Source organism: Molothrus aeneus, chromosome 6 (assembly GCF_037042795.1).
Source record: "Molothrus aeneus isolate 106 chromosome 6, BPBGC_Maene_1.0, whole genome shotgun sequence".
NCBI classification, from domain to species: domain Eukaryota; kingdom Metazoa; phylum Chordata; class Aves; order Passeriformes; family Icteridae; genus Molothrus; species Molothrus aeneus.
Window position 1 is genome coordinate 55,643,266 of NC_089651.1, and position 21,192 is coordinate 55,664,457.

Sequence of the window (21,192 nt, forward strand, 5' to 3'; positions counted from 1 at the left end):
TATTAAGTAGGACAAAAAAACCCTGTAGGTGACGAAATTTAAGAAACTTTCTGATACAAGGATGGTGCCTTGGCTATTAGCTCAATTTTTGAATTTGTATCAAATAGTCTACAGATGGTTGGAAGTGAGTAATGCTTTGACACGTGCCTGCATAAAAGAATATGATAATGATCTTCCACAGATGTGATGGCACAATTAAAATAGCGGACAAGAGAAGCACTTTTTGAGAAACACTTAAAACCAAACAAATCTTAATGCTCCACCAAATGCCTTCAAGTGGCTGAATAAATTTCCTCCCCTTTTTTACTCCAATATTACCTTACTTCAGACCAAAAAAAGGATAACACAGGAGACCTTCAAAAGAATTACACTATACATTATGTATGGGTTTCAGATAATTCCTGCTAACTCCAAAAACATTTCATTTTCAGAAATTGCATACTTCCCCAGCATAAACATTTCTAATGATGCAAAACAGAATCAGAAGGGATCCATCCCCTTTCTAATGCTAAATATTGCACAAGTAACTACCATCTTTGTAATCTTAATGCTGCATCAACACAATATCCAAAATAGAATACAAAATTGAGAATAAATTGTTAGGAGATTACTCTTCAAGAAAACTATTGCCAGTTAGCTCCTAATAAGACCTGTCACTTTGACCTTCACGCATATTTTTTAACACCTTCACTTGCTGCAATGTTTGTGTGAGTCTGAGTGCAATGAAGAGCCCATTTAGGGAGCAGTCCCTTGGGCATTATGCCTCAGCAAGCCACAACCTTGAAATACCCATGGAACCATTTAAAATATTTACAGCCCCCAAGGTCAAGCTCTGGAGTGCCTGGACAGAAATCTATCACACTCTGAGAAATGGAAACATTTCTGCCAAACCTCCCTCCCTGAAAAAAGCATGGTTAACAACAATGTCAAAGAATTGTTTTAAGCAAACCCAGCAGACACAAGGAAACTCACATATTCTTTCTCATAACTCACCTCTCTGCAAAACACAGGTAACATTAATCTTTAGAATGCCCCCTATAAAATTTAGAAGGAAGCAGTCCTAACCATAAGATTTCATGCCTTTATTTTGAATGGCTGTATTTCTGGGGAGCAGGGGATGCTGCAGGTGGGAAGCCAGGGCCAGCATTACACTCCAAGTGCCAAACACAGCAGCAGAAAAGCCCCATAAAGCTGTTTACCAAAGACTGCCCTGTTACTCTATTACTCATCAGGGGGCAGTGGGGCCAGAGCAGCTGCTGCATTTCAGGCTGTGATGTAACTCACTGTATTGCTGCAAAGCCTCCCTGAATGCCCTCAGGAGTCATCATCCCTTCATGCCAGCTCCATATTTCTCTCCTATCAGTGCATGTATCTACCATGTAAGGGACATATAGGCAGCTCCACACTGTGCAACATCACAATCCATTTAGAATTCACTTTTTGCCCCTTAAGCATCCCTCCCTGCACATCATCTGTAAATTATTTTGATTAGGGCATCTTAAGCACAGTCAAATGATTTTGATTATGATATGATGTTCTCATAATTGAACAATTCAGGGAAAGTTCCAGTTTTATGCAGGCACCATTTTGAAAGAAGCTGTTCTCTCTGTTCCTCCCACTTAAACAGCAAGTTGATCTTTCTCATCCTAACCAACAACTGAAGGCTACTGAAGAGCTACAAAGCCCACAAAATGATACTTGCATGACCATTAACTGGATGTTTGCTGCAATCAAGGCAATAATTAAAAGCCATTAAAAACAAGCCACAGTCTGACCTAGCATCAGTCTCAATCCTTTCAGGCAATGAGAACTGTCACTAGAAGTGACAACTTTCTGGCTCATCAGGACACTGGCAAAAAAAAGGCCCCAAGAAATCTCGTAATTTTTTTAACAAGATCCTAGTCTATCTCACAAGTGAGGTTTTCCACTGCCAGATGGTCGATAGGAATGCTAATGGAAAGAGTTGAAGCTGAAATAAATCTGCCACTTTTAATCAATCACAGACAACCGTGTCATCAATAAGGGACTCGTGTTATGACAAACTCCCTTAGGTTCTCTACAAGTGAAGTTGATGAAATGCATCACACCTATGTATTCATTACCAATATTGGGCAACTCTAACATAGATGTTTTTAAGGGTTAAAGGTTATTTTTGAGATTATTCTTCCCCTAGCAATGCAGTGATTTTGGATTCATCCTGAAAAAACAACAGTTTCTAAATGTTAGAAGATATTTAGATAGTAAATCAGTTGGGGGAAAAAAAATGAACAAAAACCAACAAAACCAAACCTCACACCACTACAAGCTCAGAAAGTCCCATTAAATTATAGAATCATAAAACAATTTAGGTTGGAAGTGACCTTTAAGGCCATCTAGTCCAATCCCCCAAAATCAGCTACTACTTAAAAAGAAATGCATTCCTTATTTCCAAGTCTTTGCCCACACAAACAGGGTGCACTCTCCACTGTTTTGAAAATATAATTATGCAAAATATAATAAAATATAATTATGAAAATATAAAATATAATTATGAAAAGATAACTATGCAATATCGTGACACTCCATCTATGTCGCTTACACTCTGCTCCAACCCTCCAAACATCTGCTGACCACAAAAAACTATAAAGGCAGAAGTCACCAAGATAAACAAGTTCTATTGTGAAAACTGGAAGTACAAAGGGGAGATTCAACAGAGCTCCCACCCCACCAAAGAGGAAGGAATCAACCACATCCCACACAGCCACCAGCTGTGGAACTGGGGATCTTGCTTCAGGAAAGGAAGGGAATGACCAAGGGAAAAAAGATGCCAACCAAGTCTAGAAAATTAGACTTTGCTACTTCCATTGCTGACTGCTTGTTTTTCAGACATATTTTTAACAGAGACTTCCAGATTCAGCCTCAGTACGAATTGTGTCTTTTTGCTTTCACTGACAATTGTCTATCACTGTTTCCAAATGTAATTGCAAAACCAAGACTCTACGATTAGGTGAAGGAAATCTAATATTTTCCCAGATTAGAGGCAATGTGGGATTCAGTTGCTTGAAAGAAAAAATAATAAATGACCAAAGTTACTATAGCACAGGAGCAAACAAGTCATTTCAAATCCATTTACAGAGACACAGGAAATTATAATTAGCCCAAACTTCATAACTTGTCTATCAGTACAGCAATAAATACATCACTAAAGATGCTTCTCCCTCCTCAACCAATTACAAACTCACAGTATCTAACAAACAAAGACCATAAGTCAACAGAAAAAAATGTGAAGGTGGATTTGCAGCTCTCACTGGGAAAAACCAGGCTGACACAGACACTCCTTTGCCTTCCCTTCATCAGCCAACTGAGAGATGACATCTTTGCAATGATGAGCAGCAGAAATGAAGCAGTCACAGTTTGCTTGGGTTTCTTGGTTTTTTTTACATCCCCATCCAAGAGTAACTGTGCTGGACAGGATCACTGGAACAGCACGACCATCCTTCAGTATAATTTTGAAGGAATATCGAACTGTGTCTGCACACAGAGAACAGCGTGGATCCATTTTATGAAATAATGAATGCCAGGATGAGTATCCTGATATCTCCAAAATTTAAACCCAACAATTTTTATTCCAGTAATAATACTCTGAAAGATAATATGTTGGAGTTATTATAGACTCCTGCAGCATCATAGATTAGTTTCACAGTATTGATTCTCAGGAGACCAAAATGGCAGATACGTGAATGTTCCCTACAGTTAAATCAGTGAGCCCCTTTCAGCATCTCTGAATTATTTTTCTCTATTTTTTCTATTTAATTTTTTTTATGCCTTTGAAGTTCTAAGGGAAAGAAAAACACAGCTATTTTCTCCTCTTCATGCAAAATGAAAGGTTCTTTTTCTAGATTTTGAAAGAACTGCAGTCAAAAAAACCATGTTTAGGAGCCTGTTAGACAGAAAAATAATAAATCACACTGAGATATATTTGGTAAGAGCTGAAGAAAGATCATTAAAAACAAAGGTGATGTCCATCCTAAAAAGTCTCACAAAATAAGAAAGGAAATATTTGCATCAATTGAATAGACAGCATTTACAGTAACTTAATTATCTGAGAAAGCTGTAGCATAAACTGGCAAAAATTCAGATGTTTTAAAGTAGGTTGTTTCACCATTTTGTCCCAAAAGCATGCACAATGCCTGAGTACCTCTACTCAGTCAAAGGGTTGCCTTGTAAGGGACAGAGCCTCACCATTTTGTGTGGTGCCTGTATACATACCAAAAAATCTCATATACATACCAAAATACTCCAAAATACACATTGCTCAGGGGTGACGGCATGAACCTAAATCCAAGGTCAGTGAGACAAACTCCAGGCCGAGGTAAGTACAGAAAATCTGCAGGTGATCCATTAACAGAAGATTTGGGAGATTGGAATCACAAATCACTTACCTAAAGCATTCCTTATCTCATCTTAATGACATTTTAAAAGCAGCTACATCTAAATACCTCCTCAAAAATTCTCTTGAGTATCAGTGCTTCTGCAGCTCCTGGCTTCAACCCTTTGGTTATGGTGGTAAATTGAGAGTGTTTAAATCATTTCAAATTTACCCTATTAAGTGAATTTAAACTGGAAGCTGGCCAGATATCTCTGGAGCAGTGATGTGGAGCAGAGTGCACAGGCAAGAGGAGCTCTGCTGTTCAGAGTGCTTTAGGAAAAGATAAGTCTTCCAATAAAAGCCTGAAAATCTTCCTCAACTTTGAAAATTACTTGGAAGTAGAGCCTGAAATGGGTCACCTCTGCTCCACTGTGTCCCCCACAGCATATGGCAACACCCTGCCCAGCACAGGCAACCACAGCACAAACATCAGCTCCTAAAACTGTGGTCTGTAGAGAGGTAGGGTATTAAAGGTCTTGATTACTGTGCTAGAAAAACCCTTAGCTATTTCATTTGGTTTAAAATGGGTTTTAAAATGAAATCAGCAGATACTGAAATTGAAAAGAGAGGGAAAGTAATTTAGACAAAAATGCATCGGTTCCTGTGGTTGGCCTCTTACAAGCACTCTGCAAAAGCCATCTGAAGTCTGGACTTCCCTCAGTTGCAAATCCTATCAGCAAATGCTGAACCATAAACTTGAGTTTTCTAGTGTCTGGACTTCACCAAAAAGTTAATATAATGCTGTGCTTAATACCTATGAGCTACTGAAGTAGTAACAAAATAATGAATATATACTATACTGCAAGCTCACTCAGTGCCTTGGATCTCAGGATTTCCTACTGCTTCATAATTTAAGACTTCCTTAAGCTTTAAGGAGTAATGTTAAACTGTGACCCAAAGCTAACAGAAAACTACAGCCTAGTAATCACTGGATCTCAGAAACGTTGTCAGTTCTCCCCACGAGATAGAAATAAATGCATGAAACCTGCATTTGCCTCCAATGAGTATCTGAAATTTTTTTTCTGTAAAAGCTCTGTGTGTGTGTGTGTGTGTGTGTGTGTGTGTGTGTGTGTGTGTGTGTGTATAACTGCATGTGTAAAAATATAATTTCTGTAAAAATCCAGACTCTGGGGATTACCATGTTGAAAGGCAAACTTTCAATGTGATGCAATTATATTTGTCTTTTCTGCTTTTCTGCCGCTGAACACAGGAGTTCTTTATCCACTCCTGGATAAAACACAGGAAGCACCTGAAAAATGTTGGCTCAATAAACCCAGCAAATCTTCCAAACAAGTTTGGGCAAATGAATCCCGGAGTCGGGTTTCCCATCCATCATGTCAGGAGCGGTGGGTTGTTTTTCCAAGGATGGCCAGGCTGACCTGCAGCCAGGGCTGCATTGTTGGTGCCAGCAGGGGAAGGCTCCGGAGCAGGGCCAGGCTGCTGCTTCCTGAGAAATCCCTCCTGAACACAATGGGGCTCCGGGACACAACGGTGGCTACGGCTCCTTTTGATGTTTGGAGTTGTTCTAATCTCTTCAGGTTAGATTAAGACAGAGGCAGCCAGGGTCGGCAAAGGTCAGCGAGATGAGGTTTATTTTTACAGAAACCTTTCCCTTCCATCCAAGATCTCTCGAGCTACTCAGTCATTTGCTATGTAGTTATTTTGCATTATACAGAATTTATGATTCCTTACAGCTTACACACACCACACTTTACATTCGACTCAGTTCACTGGTTGCAAAAATGTCCAAACCTCAGTGGCTTTAAATCCTTAATTAGTCCTTTTTCTTTGTCTTTCTGCCCTTCACGGCTTCCCCACCCTCTTTTTTTTTTTTTTTAATAGAACACAAGTAACTATTGTCATCTCATGCTTTTAGGTTTGCTACAGCAAACCTAAATTGGTACAGCATTAGGTTTATTTTCATGAAATCTATGACAAGGTCTATCTGAGCCATGCAAGATCAATGCATGAAATCCAGTTAAACCAAATGATTTCATTACCCCACTGCTTTGCTCTTGAAAAGGAACAAGAATGTTTCAAGAAATAACAGGAAAATGAAAATAAGAATGGATAGAAAGTATCTCTATTCCTACAGGGATTTATGGAAATTTAAGGTATATATACTCTGGAGTTTTCCCATGATGAGACTAAAGCTTTCTCAGCAAGCTTCTCTCTTGTACTGTCAGAGTATTTATACTCTGACTTGAAAAATAAATTACATGTAATCTGATAGTAAGGCCCAATAATATTTTATATTCCAGACTTCCCAGGGCTCCAAATCACATTTGGACTAGACCAGGTTGGTTGTAGGCAAAGCAAGCTCTTAACTCACCAGTGCCTTTAGATGGCTTTAGAGGTGGGGCAACAAATGAACATGTTGGCAAACAGCAATTTTTCTGCACTGCCACATCACTGAGAGCCATTGATGATCCTAATCTCCTGGACACTGTCCAGAGGTGGAGGAGAAAGCTCAGAAGGCACAGCCTGACATGAGAACACCCAGACAAAGCCCACAGTAGGCACCATCAGTGATATGAGCAACCCAAGCTGCTCACCCAGACATCTTGTTCCACAAACAATCCACACAAAGGAGCTCACTGTTCTGCTGCTCTGTTCCCACCATATTTCTCTGTAATATTTCAATAGGTATGAATAAAGTGCAAACATGTCTAAGACGTGCTGTATTTGCATATCAAATTTTAAGCCAATATTGCTTGCACACAGTTTATCTGGCAGGAAAAAGAACAAGCTTCTAAACCACCTCCAGTTAAGTAGCACCTTCACAGGCACAGAATTAACCCTTCCATTGACTTACTAAGCCCAGAGTGGATAGTCCCACTTGTGCCTCCCAGAACAGGGCAGCAAGTGACACTGCCCCATAATAACCTGCTGCAATGTTTTAAACTACCCTGATTTCTGTCTTGCTTCTCTTCATCTAATAATTTGATTCATTGTTGACTTTCATCTCTGTTATTAATTCATCAGATGATTGATTGATTCAACTACAGCTTTAATCTGATGATTATCTCGCTCAACTTCAGCAACAGCTTTAGTCAGGATTCCCAATTATTTTGTTTCTTTACTGCTCCACGATAAAATCCATACAGAAGTGTGCAAAGCCATTTTTCTCCTAAAACTACTGTGTTGCCCCTCTAGACAGGCAAAGATAACCTCACAAAATAAATATGCCAGCCACTTCATTCCACTTCCAAATCTGTATGCGTGTCCTTCATACTTCAGATTAAATATCTCAAACCACTCAGATTAAATATGTTGATAACTTCTTAAAAGAACACTATGCTGTAACAGCATGTATTTCTTTCACATAAATACCACATCTAAAACCATTTCAGAATAAAGAGGTGACAGACTACTTAATACATATCTGAATACTTCTATTCTGCATGTGGCCTGAGAGGGCTCTCAATGTCCAACATCTTTCAGTGCTCCAATTCAGCAGGAAGGTTACACTCAACTCTGAGTATAAATAAAGATTTAAAATCTATCACACCATGCCATGCTGTGGGCTGTTACAGCCTTGCTGCATCCTTTAAATTGCCTGGGTTTTGACAGCTGTTGAGCCAAGCAATGCCTGGGAAGAGTGCTCAGGGCCAGAGGTTCTCCACTGCACATGGACAGCAGGTCCTGAGGTCCACACATGCTGTACTCTACTCTGTGTCTTCTCATCTGATCTCTGTGGCGGCAAAAGTGTTCTGTTCATGGGCAAAACTTTGGGGGAGAGCAAAAGATCTATAAGAAGTTGGTGGTTTCCCTCCATCATACTTTGTAGGTGACAAGGAAGGGGCCTGTATGAGAGAAGAGGAGAGGAGCTGCTCCAGAGCAGGTCAGGAAGTGTCCTCGGCTCTGAATATCCCAAACACAGCAATGGGTTTGTTCAATCCATGGTCTTGCAGCACTGAAGGAAAGGGAAAATGCTGGGCAGAGATTTCTGACTCACAATAAATTGGAAATCCAACGACAGAAGAAAAAGTTAAATTTGCTGCATATATCTTCCAAGACCACATGTAAAGTTATCTCAGAATGTTTCAACCTATATTTAGCAACAACTGCAGCCAAGGTAAAATAGAACTCAGTGAGTGCACCAGCAGCATCACTGGGCAATGGAACAGCACTTACATACATGACTGAGTTACAGCACACTGGCTGATTTAAAACTAATTATGTGGATGCTGTTAAATATCACGTGAGCAAATAGTTCTTCAAGTTTTGTAACAAACTGCTGCAATTTTCCAAGCCTTTACCCTGCCATGGGGAAAGAACTGCACTCCTAAGCACAGAATGGTGCCAGCCATCCCATCTGGAAATGCCTGCACACAGCAAGGAACAAGAAGCTTTGTGTGACTGCTCCCCTGGCTTGGGTATTGGCCTTGGTAGAATAATGTATTCCATATTGCAATGAGGGAAAGTTAATATTTTGTTTGGTTGGCTCCTTTCCCTTCAACATTTTACAAATACTCACTGAAGACTCAACTTCACTGACACATCAGACATTCACTTCCCGTGGTTTAAACCGGAAAAATGAGCAGACACACACTGTAAAGATCAACAAGCAGACCCTGCTAGAAAAGGGGTCAAAGAAAAATCAATTCAGAAACAAATCATTTTCCACCCATGAAAAAAAGAAAGAAAAAATAAATCAGAAAAATCTACAGACTGAGAACAAGCATTTCACAGTGCTGAAGCCCTCTCAGCCACAGGACATGCACCTCCAGGGTTTGATAACAAGACACATAACACTTCCAGTTTTTTGTTTCTTCCCACTCTCCTCATCCCTGCACCACATATAACCATATAACTATTTTTGCTAACACAGTATAAAGTTCAAGAGACTGCACATACATATTTATATTGTCTTCCATTAGACCCACTGAGTGTAATTTGGAAGAAAAAAGCTCGCAGAGTCTTTTCTTATAACCAACCTGAAAATGAGAACATAGATAAACAAGGCACTCACAATCCAACTGTCACACAAAATTATCTTCTGGGCTCAAATTGCTCCTATTTGGTTTTAAAATGCAAGAAGAAATTATTTCAGACAGTCACCAAAAACTCCTCTGCATCTTTGCGCTGCCCAGCCACCCTCCCCTGGAATTCAACACAGGGATGACTTTCTTGAGTGGGAGGCAGAAAAGAAATATCCAATTTATATTAAGCAAACAAAAAGGCTGCTGTAAAAATAAGGAGACTGACCTGGGTCTGGGCCACAAGGTCGAGCTGGATCAATGCCTTTTTAGTTCTAAATTGAAGGCATTCTAATAATCTGGGATAAATGGCACAGAGCACTGGATTTGGCAGATTCTTGTTATTCCTGAAGCACTCACACAAGTCAAGATGTGTCCTCAACCAATCTTGAAGGGTTTATATATGTATATTTCTCAAAGGTTCTCCTAACTCCCAGTAAATGACAGCTCAGGAACACTCCTCTGCAGTCCCAGCAGACAATGCTCCCTTATCCTTATCCTTACACTAAACCACATTCTGACAGCATTAGAAGTCTGTACTATAAAATTTGAAAGCTCTTAATGAATGATGTACAACTAGGGATGGATGATTTGCAGCATCACTGAACTTAAATAAATTGGTACAGGTCACGTCAAGGAGGCTTCTTTACATTATTTCCCCTATCACTAAGCTATTTTTTCTCCAACTTTATTTTACAGAGTGAGGATATAGGTGGGTTAATTGCCATACTGAAATTCTGGCATTTCATTCCAGTATTCAGAAACTAATGAACCCCAAACTGGGATTTCTTAACAAGAATACTCATTTTACTAATATAACAGGCTAGAAAATATTTTAAAAGTTGATTTCTCTTGACTCACTGGCAGAACAGGCAAGAAAGGGGAAATGATTCACCTCCTACAGAAGGAAGGAAAGAACTAAGGGATGAAGGAATGAGTTTTTTGCTAACCTCACCCTAAGAAACATGACAAAAAGTTCAGAGATGCTGAAATGAGCAGGGAATGACTGTCAGCAGCAGCTCCTGCAGCAGGCTGGGGACACAAGCCATGCCAGGCAATGGCTGGGAGGGAGCTCCCTTCCCAGTGATGCACTATCCATACATGTTTCAGAGTTTATTGCAGCTGCATTTTGAGAGGTACTGAACCTGACAGATGTAAAATAAAAATGCTATTGTATTGGGGGAATAAGGGAATTGATCCTCAAAATAGTCTGAATAATAAGAATAAACATCAATTCCTGACAAACACCTGACAGCTTCTCTAAGGACAGGTTTGGGGAGAGTTGGGGAGGGGGTTGCTTTGTTGAGGCATTTTTTGGTTTTGTTTTGGGAATTTTTTAAAGAAAAAAAAAATTCTTTCCCCACTTTCTGTCGTGGCTCAGTGCCAAGAGATGTGAATTTCAGGTAAAGTAACAACCTGCTGCATCACTGCCTGGACCCCAAGCTGGCTCCTGCCTCCCAGTCTCTCAGTGGCATTTGCCCAACTCTGCATCCTCTCAGAGAGTGGTGTCACATGCAGATGATGCCTTTTTCCTCCTGTGTCCTCACTTATTGAAGGAGGAAAGACTGCTGGTCATCACATTTCAGCGTTCAGACACCGAAACCACACACTCTCCTTTAAAACATGTTGGGTCAGATCTGTTTCTCTCCCATTCCTGCCTCTGCTTTATCTCTTTATTACAAAAGGCTGCTTAGCTCACAGCAACAGCAGTAACCTGCAGCATTAGCCAGGTTACAACACTACAGGCTCGAGCAGATCCACTCCTCAAATCAACTGTGAACAAGCAAACTCCAGTGTCAGCTCCTTTCAAGGTCACTCAGGAGGCTCTCCCCCGAAGAGCTGACTTCAATAAGGAGATGCATGACTTAAAAGGCAGAACCTTGGAAGCCTTGAACTCATTTTTTTTTTCCCTTGGCTTAGCTTTTTGTAAATAAAATACTAAACATAATTGGTATAAGCTTGCCCCTCTAAAAGTTACAAGATTGGAAAATACTGGTAGGATTTATTTAAAGTGGAGGTACTTATTAAATGTCACCGTTTTCCTGTTCAAAACGAGTAATCATTTTGATTAACCTTTGATTTAAATAATTATATACCACACCAAAGCAGAAACACACATGAAAATACACTCCAAAGAAACTCTCAAAGTTTAGATCACATAAGAAAACAGTTATGTCCAAGTGGTTAAGAGAATTTATTCCCCATGTACACAATATTCAAACCAAAAGCTGACTCCTCACACTCCCACCATGTGTGCCCAGGAATCCCAGTCTAGCCAGAATCCTGCAGCCAGCATGAGACTGCTTCCATACAGAACACTAAATAATATTAAATAACAACTAAGCTGTAGAATAAACTCCTAACTACCATCTCAGCAAGGAATCACAGTATCTTCTGTAAGGAATTTTATTCCAAGTGGGAAATCACTGTTACCCCTTTAGTCACATATAAAAAGAAGGTCTAAAGTAGCACAAGAAAAGAAATAAAATTTAATATCTCACTTTGAGTAAATACACATGAATTCCAAACCCTGTAACAGAATTCAAAGCAGAGGGAGAAAAACAGGATATCAAATTAAATTAGACAAAGAACTAAAGGCAATTCTGAAAAATAAAAATATATGGTAGAAAATTAGAGCATATTAAGATCTCATCTGAAAGGGCCCATTTGTAGAGAGAATGACCACCAAAGCCAGCACAGAAAAGACTCTCAAAAGTTTCATTTCTATCGAACATAGGATCTGTCTCTCTTCAGGAGCTCTGCTTCATCACCAAATGCCAACCTGCAAGGACTGGTTGCAGACACCCACCAGACTCCACTACACCACTTGCAGAGAAGGAACTTTTAAAATACCCATTCCCAAACTTTTAAATTATTACTGCAATGTCATTTTTCTTAACAAAGAAGGTTCTGAACCAACAACTCCCTTCTTGAGCTCTAACTTTTGTAATCACCTGGTTTAACTAATACAAAGGTTTTAAGATGCTTAGGAATCCCTTTGATTATTCAAGCTGAGCTTTGTTTCGTGCTGTTTTGGATTGGCCTCAGTCATTTGGGAAACATGAGCTGATGCTCCTCCCCTCCACAAATATCAGTCTCATAATGCAGAACTAAAAACATTGTACATGGAAAAAGCCATTTCCTTTGGTTTTATAAAAGCAGTGACAAGACATGGCCAATGGAGAATAAGCATTCATAGAATCATGGAATCACAGAGTATTTTGCCTTGGAAAGGACTTTCAAAGGTCACCTAGTCCAGCCCAAGGCTGGACAGCTTTCACCAGACCAGGTTGTTCAGAGCCCCATCCAACCTGGCCTAGAACACCTCCAGGGATGGGGCATCCACAGCTCCTCTGGGCAACATTCATACTTGCAGCTGAGTTTGTAGGACTCAACCTTACAGAGCAAAAACCCCATCCTGGACACCAAAAAGGGACAACTAAAAACAAGGGTGGAAGCTGGGGGAGGCAGCTGAGGGCCTCTCATTGTTTCCCCAGGCTCCCTGGCAGTGTGGCTCCTTGCAGGCTCCTCCAAAGCATCAAAATTAGGCTTCTGCCCATATTTTACTCTCCAGGGAAATATGATTCCAATTAGAGACCAAGAAAGCACCAAGCAATTTATCAGGGTAAACAAGATGTCGCATGCAAGGCTGCAGAAAAGCATCTCATACATTCTCTCTAATAAAGAAGATTTTTCTGGAGTTGTGACACCCATTGAAAACCTAACAAAAATTTAGCTGGAGCTAAAAATTTAACTAGAGCAGGAACTTGAGCAGCAGAACAAGCCCCTGGTACTGAGAGGGCACAATTCCCAATACCCAAATCCCATGGCTCTAAAGCACAGGTGGAGCCATGCACCAAGCTGTACTGGCAATATGGACAGCCAGCAAATACCAGTGAGACTGAGGAGACAATCTGGAGGTGAATTTTCAAATCTAATCAGATCTGAGATCACTACCAAGGGTTTTTGTCATACTCTTAGCAGGCATGATTTGCTTTGCTATTATATATTCATATGGTTTCATTCAGAACAACCTTGTTTCATTACCACGGATTCCACTGTGCTTCACAGTCCTGCTTCATTTCTTCCAAGGCAAATTCTTCAGGAGATTAACCTGACACATTTACTCCCCTGATAATGGATCCTGTCTTTTCTGATATCATTACCAATTTCAAGCACATAGCAAGAAATAGGCATAAAATTTTTTAAAAGTAGTGACTTGAAAGCTTTCTTGTTTCCACATTTTCTTGGTACAACACATTTCACTTTACGTGTAATGTTGTAAAATTCAGCTCAAGTAAATATAAAATAAATTATTAAGCTTCTAGCCAAATACTTCCAGTCCTAAAACCCTCTTTACTGAACTAGAAGTGCTCCAATGCACAGCACAGCTCTAACTAGAGTTCAGATTTTAAGGAGCTTGAAGCTGCAATTGTTCTTTTCTTGGAGTTCAATGTATTATTCTTATGTTTCATATGCACAGAAAACATTAGTGAAGATAAATTGTGCAACTGGTAATTGAAATTAGAGCTGCAACATCTATTATGGTAACATCCACTGTGCCACATCTTCCACACACTGGGAATGAAAAGGATTTTGCATATGAAGCACCAGTTGTGATACTCACTGGAACAAAAATGCAATAAGAAACAGAATAAAATACATTTACAGAATATAAAGTTCCCTAAAATTACTTACATTGTCATTACTAGTGTTCTACCATCTTTACAGATAAATTAAGTAAACCCCCAGTCCAATTCTGGGACATGTGTCTGAGGAAAGTCAGGCTCTTTCTAAAGCTTGAAAAGTTCACAGTAAAGAAACCTGTTCAAAACATCAGCTTCCTTCTGAAAATACAGATGTATATAATATCTGCCCACCTAACAAAGGGAAACCTGTATGATCTTTGGAAGAATTCTTTGAACTACCTTCCTACCAAAATTGCAGAATTTACCAAACATTTCTGAGATTTCAAAACTAGGATAAAACTATATTGCCTTTGAAATCCAAGTAACCATTAAGTGATTATAGCATCAACAAAGCTCTAATAAAGGGCCACCAACTGAAAGACTATCCACTTCAAGCATATTCCTGGGACCTGCTTAGCATTTCAGCTCTTTATAAATGTCTTCCAAATCAACAACTTTTTACAAGACTGTAAAATTTGCCTATCATTATCACATCAGGAAACAAAAGCTTTTCTGTATTTTAACTGATTATCACAGTAACTGCTACTTCATGTGATATTAAAAACAGGAAAAAAACCACAAAACACACAGACATTGCACCCTGTCTGGTTGGGGTACCCATTCTTTGGGGATAATCTAAAGTCTCTGTGTGGAAATAACAGCACAGACTATTTTAGAGCAAAAAGCAATTAGAAAGATGGAAATTAATATCAACTTCCTATTTTCAGAGTGCTTCAGACTGTATATGAAGATGATTTCTAAAACACATGACAAACTTGGCTACATCATCTGTCCAAATCTGGTGTGGTAAGTAAAATGGCTTAAAAGGAAAGCAAGAAAGATATTTATCTATAAATATAAAAAAATTTCCATTTTTATACCATTACAGGAGCACTGCTTTAATCGCCAAGAATGAGGATTCATTTCCCATCCTGTAACTTGGTACTGCCTATACTGGCATCTTTTAATTGGGATCAGGACTAAAGAAACAGCTCTTTAAAATCTGACCACAACTCCAATGAACTAAAGGACTGGATCAAAGCCTGGTTATCCACAGTAATATTGCACTCAGATGCAGCTTACTAAATATTTAAAATACATAAAGATAAATATGCAGGCCTGTAAATCACTACAAACCAAAACAAGAGATGATTTTTAAGGTCCCTTCCAACCCAAACCATATGATCCTATTTCTGCAAATGCCTCCTGGAAAAAGACAGATTATCTGCTTCATTCATTTTCTAATGAGCAATGTTCAGGAGTTTTATTATTATTAATTGCATATAAATTATCATGATTTTTGTATCCCTGGGAAAGTATTTAGCCATTCACCTCTCAAAGGAACAGTGCTGAACAAAGGCAATGAATGCAAGGCATATAAGAACAATGCAGAACACAGAAATTTATGCATGCCATTTAAAAGGCATGGCATTTAAAAAAATCAAAAGTATGTCATAAATCTTTAATTATAAGGGAAAAAAAAAAACCCCAACTAATGTTTGTCAAGTCCTTGATAATATTTAAGCAAGAGCACTGCCTACTTCAGGAGTGCAAAATCTTCTTAGCTCACTTATCTGCATGTATCCTCAACCTCCTCTGAAGTGTTCTGCTGCAAAATTCATTGTATCTGAGATCTGCTAATCATCATCAGGAAACTCTGTTATGCATCTTAAGGATGTACTTTAGGCTCTCAAGAGGAAAAATAAATACGTTTTATTAGCTGCTTTTGCAAAATACTGATTTGTATTTATTTAGAAACCTTTTCAAGTTGCACCACTGTTAAATTAAATATTTATGGCATGATTTTCCAAAGGGTTTAACACCTGTTAAGAGTTTTACATGCTGAATTCAACAGGAGTTCCAAGGGCTCAACATTTCTACAAATCTCAGCGGTGACAATGCTGGGATGGAGCTTCAGCTTGGATGACATTGCTGAGCTCTAAAATGCAACCAGGATCCTGCCCAGCCCCTACTTCCCACCCAGCAATGCATTTCAGACAACTGAATTGGTCCTACTTCACTTGAAATACCAGAAATATGACTCATTAATACCTGTTAACTGCAAATAAAGCACAAGCTAAATGCTCTTAAGTTAATCCTCAATGCATCTTCCCTGTCCTTTACCAGTGTAAAATTTACGTGCAACTTACAGAGGAGCCTAAAATCCCCAGTGAGTCAACAGCTGGAAAGCAAAGCTTTTGATACTGAGAATGAGAAGCTGAATGGAAGCTAAAAAATACAAAATAAAGAAGAAAATATGTCTGATACACTGTAAAAACCTGTATCTGGTGACAGTGGGGCCAGTGACTTTGGCATTTGGCTTCTCAGCTCAAACTGACGCCTGTGCCTCTGCCCTCACTGTCAAATGAAGTTAAAATAAGGGGTTAGGTTTTGCCATCCTTATTTTCCTCAGCTTCTGAGAGATTTGCACTTAGTATCCTCCCCAGCATCATGTTTTCAGGTACCCCACGTATCCTGTTCTTTCACAAACAGATGTTTTCTCACACCTTGTAGGTGGCTGCTCTCCTGCCCTCCCAGGTCCCTTATCCAGTTCCAACACATGCCTAAATCTGAACAACTGTGCAGAGACAACATTTTATATTTAAAAATTAAATACCGAGATATCCTTGTGGCATTTGGCCTATAATTCTGGCAGTAATAAATAAATAACATCTAAGTAAGAAATTACTATATGTCAAAATGATTCAAATGATGATCCAACGTGACTTCATAAACCCCAGACAGATAAAACAGTAGAATATTGCAGATTGGACACATCAATCTCCTTATATGTTTTACTGCACACTACAAATCTGCCCAGCAAGTTCAGCATTTCTCTCATTAAAACAGGAGCTTTCATCACACTATAAAACATTTTCAAATGCAGACCAGAAAACCAACAAGCATATTTACTGTAAAGCTTTGTATTTGTGTCATTAATTAACAACAAAAGTTTGGAATAAAACTAAAATAAAAGCTAATCAAAGCAGCTAGCTGTCAAAACAGATGGGAACTACAGTTTTCAAATCAAGCAAAAAGGAAAAGCTTTCGAACATTTAGTGTCATGTCAGCTCACACAGACAACTTAAAGGAAGGACAGCAAATGTCAGGATTTTATCAAGAAAAGGTGCCCCTGACTGATATATTCACATTTATGAATTTCCATTGATGTTGTGGGTTTTTTGGCTTTGGGATGATTAACCCACACCAAAGCAAACCTCTGAAATGTGAACTATAAATAAGGTGTCGCCATGACAGTGCAGGCAAAATAAATAAAAACAGAGCCTCAACATTATTTTAGCCTCAAACAAATATTTCAGTCCCTACATTGTCTGGCTCAGAAAGATACATAGACAGTCTCACAGACAGAGATATAAATGAACAATTGCAGTACCTTTTTCCCACACTGTTTACAGGGTTGGCTATATTCCTACTGGCAATAGATTTTCTTCTTGACAGCTTCTTGGTGTTGGTGCTGTCATCAGTGCTGTCATCCTCTTTCTTTGGTGTGTTACTTCCTTTGCTGTTCAGGTCCCTTAGCACATTATAATTAATTTTACTTGAGATTTTCTTCTGTTCTAACATCTTTTCAATTGCCTCTCCTGCTGTGCTGGCTTGAATTGGCTCCCGCTTCTTTGCAGATTTCTTTGGCTTAATTAAAATATAAAATTAGTGATGTAGGTACAAACAAAGTTTCCATGTAGCAGAGGGGCAAGCTGGAGTGCAGCAGTCCTGGCTCAGGTGCTGCTGATGTGATGGGGGGTGCAGGTGATGTGCCCAGGCTAAGCCAGTGCTCCCTCTCCTGCCACTCAGTGAGATCAAAGGGTCTCTTTTCTCCAAGAGATGAATGTTTGCTTTTTTGCCAAATGCCCAGAGAGTTTATTAGAAATTCTTTACTTAATAAAAAGAGAGAAGAAGGATGGGCCATTTTTCATGTATGGAAAAAAAAAGGGGGAGTGATCTCCTGTTACAGGAATAGAGACCTCACAGCATCACTCATCATGGAAATAAAGAACCTCCCCTGCTAAAACTGCCTTTAAAGTGAGAGTGGAGCTGGGTCACAACTCCCCAGAGCACTGACAGCACCACGGAACCGCGGCCGTGTTTCGGACCAAATCTGAAGGCAGCGTGGGACAGGCTCTGCCCAACTCCTCCTCCTCGCTGCCAAGGGCCCAGAGCAGGAGCAGCAGCAGCTTCCCAAGGCTGGGATGCCATGGGACAGGGAGCAGGAGGCTGCAGGCACGGGAGCTCTGTCACCTGCAGCTGCCTCTCCCAGGCACAGGCTGATGCTGTGCAGAGCCAGGCAAGCAGGAATGACAGCAGAGAACCCTTCCAGCCGTGTCCCATGCCTGGGTAGGTAGGAAAAAGAAAACAACCCAGAAGCACTGTTTCTCATTTGGCATTTTCCTATTCAAAGGAAGGTTTTAACACCAAGCTCTGCAGGAGATTTATTTTTTAATGGATAATAGCCCCTCTGTTTACCTACATGGGTCAAGTGCTACCTTGAAATTGGAAAGCACCATATTAATCAAGTTCTACTCGAGCTGTCAGAAACAATAAAAGGTTAGAGAAAAACTCCTGTGTTGTCCGAACAAAAAAGTGGGTGTTTGGGCTACTTGGCAGTGCCAAGGAGTTATACAATTTTGAAAATTGCTGGTAGACTGCCACGTCTGCATAAACGCAGGATGAATGAGAAACTCTGAAGTCTAAAACAGTGTTTCATTGTCTGGTTTTGTTTTTATTGTTGAAATACCTAGGGGAAGCAGGAAACTCTGCCTTTCACATTAGTCAGAAAAAAAGATAGAGGATATACACGCTAAAAACTAACATGGGTTTAGCTGCATGTGGAAGATTGGAGTTGTCACTTGCTCAATTACACAAAATACTAATGCTGTAAATCGTGAATATACGGCCAATTAGGCTGCTTTAAACTGCTAAACATGGAGACAGGACATGCCATTTGTTAACATAACCGTTGCATTCTTTATGAAAGGTAGAACAAAATACCCCTTCAAGTGACTGTAACAAGGATCTGTTCAGTTCTTCATAAAGAAATCATTATTGTAAGAGCAAAGAAAGCCACTGAAGTTATGGCAAGTACAAACAAATTCCCCATGCACACATTAAAAAAAAATCAGACGTTTTAAAACCTGTATTTTAATAAGCAAGCAATTAGAACAGCAGTCATAAATGCAAAGAGCTAGCTCTGACTTTGACATGCTCAGAATTTTCTCATAATAGCGATTTAAAATAAAAGTTTGGGCAAGAAAGTGTTTTACTCATCACCTAAAAAAATACAGCCTTGCAATTCAGTAACAGCTGGATGTACTGTAGCTTTTGCTCCTTTAGTGGTGACCTGTACCACTATGCCCACACATCTACATGGAGCTGATCAGCAGATATTTCCAAGACATTTTCAAACAGACACAATTAACACATAATTTAATACCTTGTGTTCCTTATAAATCCCAAGTTCTTTCTCTTTTGCTATTCTTGCTTCCTTTTCTGAAAGATGACAAAAGGGTAACCAGCATGAAAATTACACAAGACTGCATATTTCAGCAACACCAGCCAAAAGGCAAATTTCAGTCCTACATATTTACCTTTTTGTTCCTTCAAATAATCTGCATTTTCTTTCATCCATAGCTCTGCTTTTATCTGAGCTTCAGCTTCATTAAGTATATACTAAAAGAGAAAACAAATTTATGTACTTTCAGAAATCAAACTGAAAATCACAGAAAAAACTGAACTGAAGAAACACTGGCAAAGTCACTCCATGACCATTTTTAAAAATACATTAAAAGAAAACACGAGTGATATAAGACAATCAGAGAGTATTTCTAGTAACATCTGAAGCTGGCACAAGCAGCAACAACCTGTTTTCAAAAAACAGTGCTTGGTTTCCAAATTATGATGATGTGACCAAAAACCACCCAGGACTCATTATACATGGTCTGTTAATTAAACAAAAATGATCCTGGTTTTATGATCTTTTTCAGATGATACAAGAGGTTATCATGACAACGTGGTTGTCTGCAAGTAATTCTGTGTGTTGATGGTGGTCTGTAATTCAAAACAGGATGGGAACCATTGCCCTGTGCGACCAAAACAAAAACATGTGTCCTCTGGGTAGGTTTCTGTGAAGCTTTACACTGAGATTATTAATTCAAAGGCCACATCTGTGTGAAGGGAACCAGCTCAGACTGCTGGAGCTTCAGCCCTGTAGATTTCAGACAGCTGGGTTCAGTAACCACATGTAGACATTTTGCAGTTAACTCCACCTAGTCTCAGTAACATCTTTAGTGGGAATGGAGCTGTAAAATACATCTAGGACTATTCAGATGAATCACAGAAATAAATAGACAGATAGGTAGCAATTACTTAATTGTAGATGACCTAAATGTAAAAATTCAACCAGTATTTAGCACAATTAGCAATGAAACTGAAGTTCTCTACAGGTGATGCTGTTTGGGAGTGAAGAACAGCAGAATGGAGAAGACAAATGAGGTAATCCATCATGAACAAGACACTTCAGTTTTAAGCAGTGCACCTGAGACTTGCAAAATTATGTTTAAGTGCAAGAAAAGCAATCTGAGGTTTCTCCACTTTTGGGTCTGAGCATTCAAGATTTTCTCCAAAGTAAGATGTACATTTAGGATTTCATAAGAAAAATAATTCCAGTCAAATGAAACTAATGCAGTCCTTCCTCCAAGGGCTAAACAGGAGAGCAAATGGCTGTGCAAGTCCTGGTTTATCAGACCAGTATTTTCACTCTTTCATCTGCTTCTATTAAAAGTGGGCCATAACAGTAAAATACACTTTTCCTTAGCTCAGTTATTCATCCCTCTTAGGCTTTCAGAGATTTCATAATCTTGGACTTACAATATTACAGTCTATTGCCACAGAAATGAACATGAAGTCATAAAAGCAGAGTTATGACCTCATCACAGAGCCTAGGAAGAGCAGAAAATGTGTTCTTCCCCTGTGATTGTTTTAATTATGGACTGGCTGTAGTGAAAAACCTCAGCCTTTGTGCTCCCTCCATTCAATGTCTGCTCAGACCGTGAGACCTTAATGCCCAGCCTAGCAAATCCCACCTCACAGCTACATTTTG

At 39.3% G+C, this 21,192-nt stretch overlaps 1 protein-coding gene across 1 annotated transcript in view; it reads right to left on the reverse strand.

Annotated features, from left to right (window-relative positions):
* BRF1 (BRF1 RNA polymerase III transcription initiation factor subunit) overlaps positions 1–21,192 on the reverse strand; it is a 173,322-nt gene that overhangs the window by 26,451 nt on the left and 125,679 nt on the right. The window contains exons 13-15 of the mRNA XM_066552916.1: positions 19,682–19,763; positions 19,528–19,583; positions 17,473–17,729 (exon numbers count right to left, since the gene is read on the reverse strand). Coding sequence (XP_066409013.1) covers positions 17,473–17,729; positions 19,528–19,583; positions 19,682–19,763 — 395 coding nt within the window. The remainder of the gene's footprint in view (positions 1–17,472; positions 17,730–19,527; positions 19,584–19,681; positions 19,764–21,192) is intronic.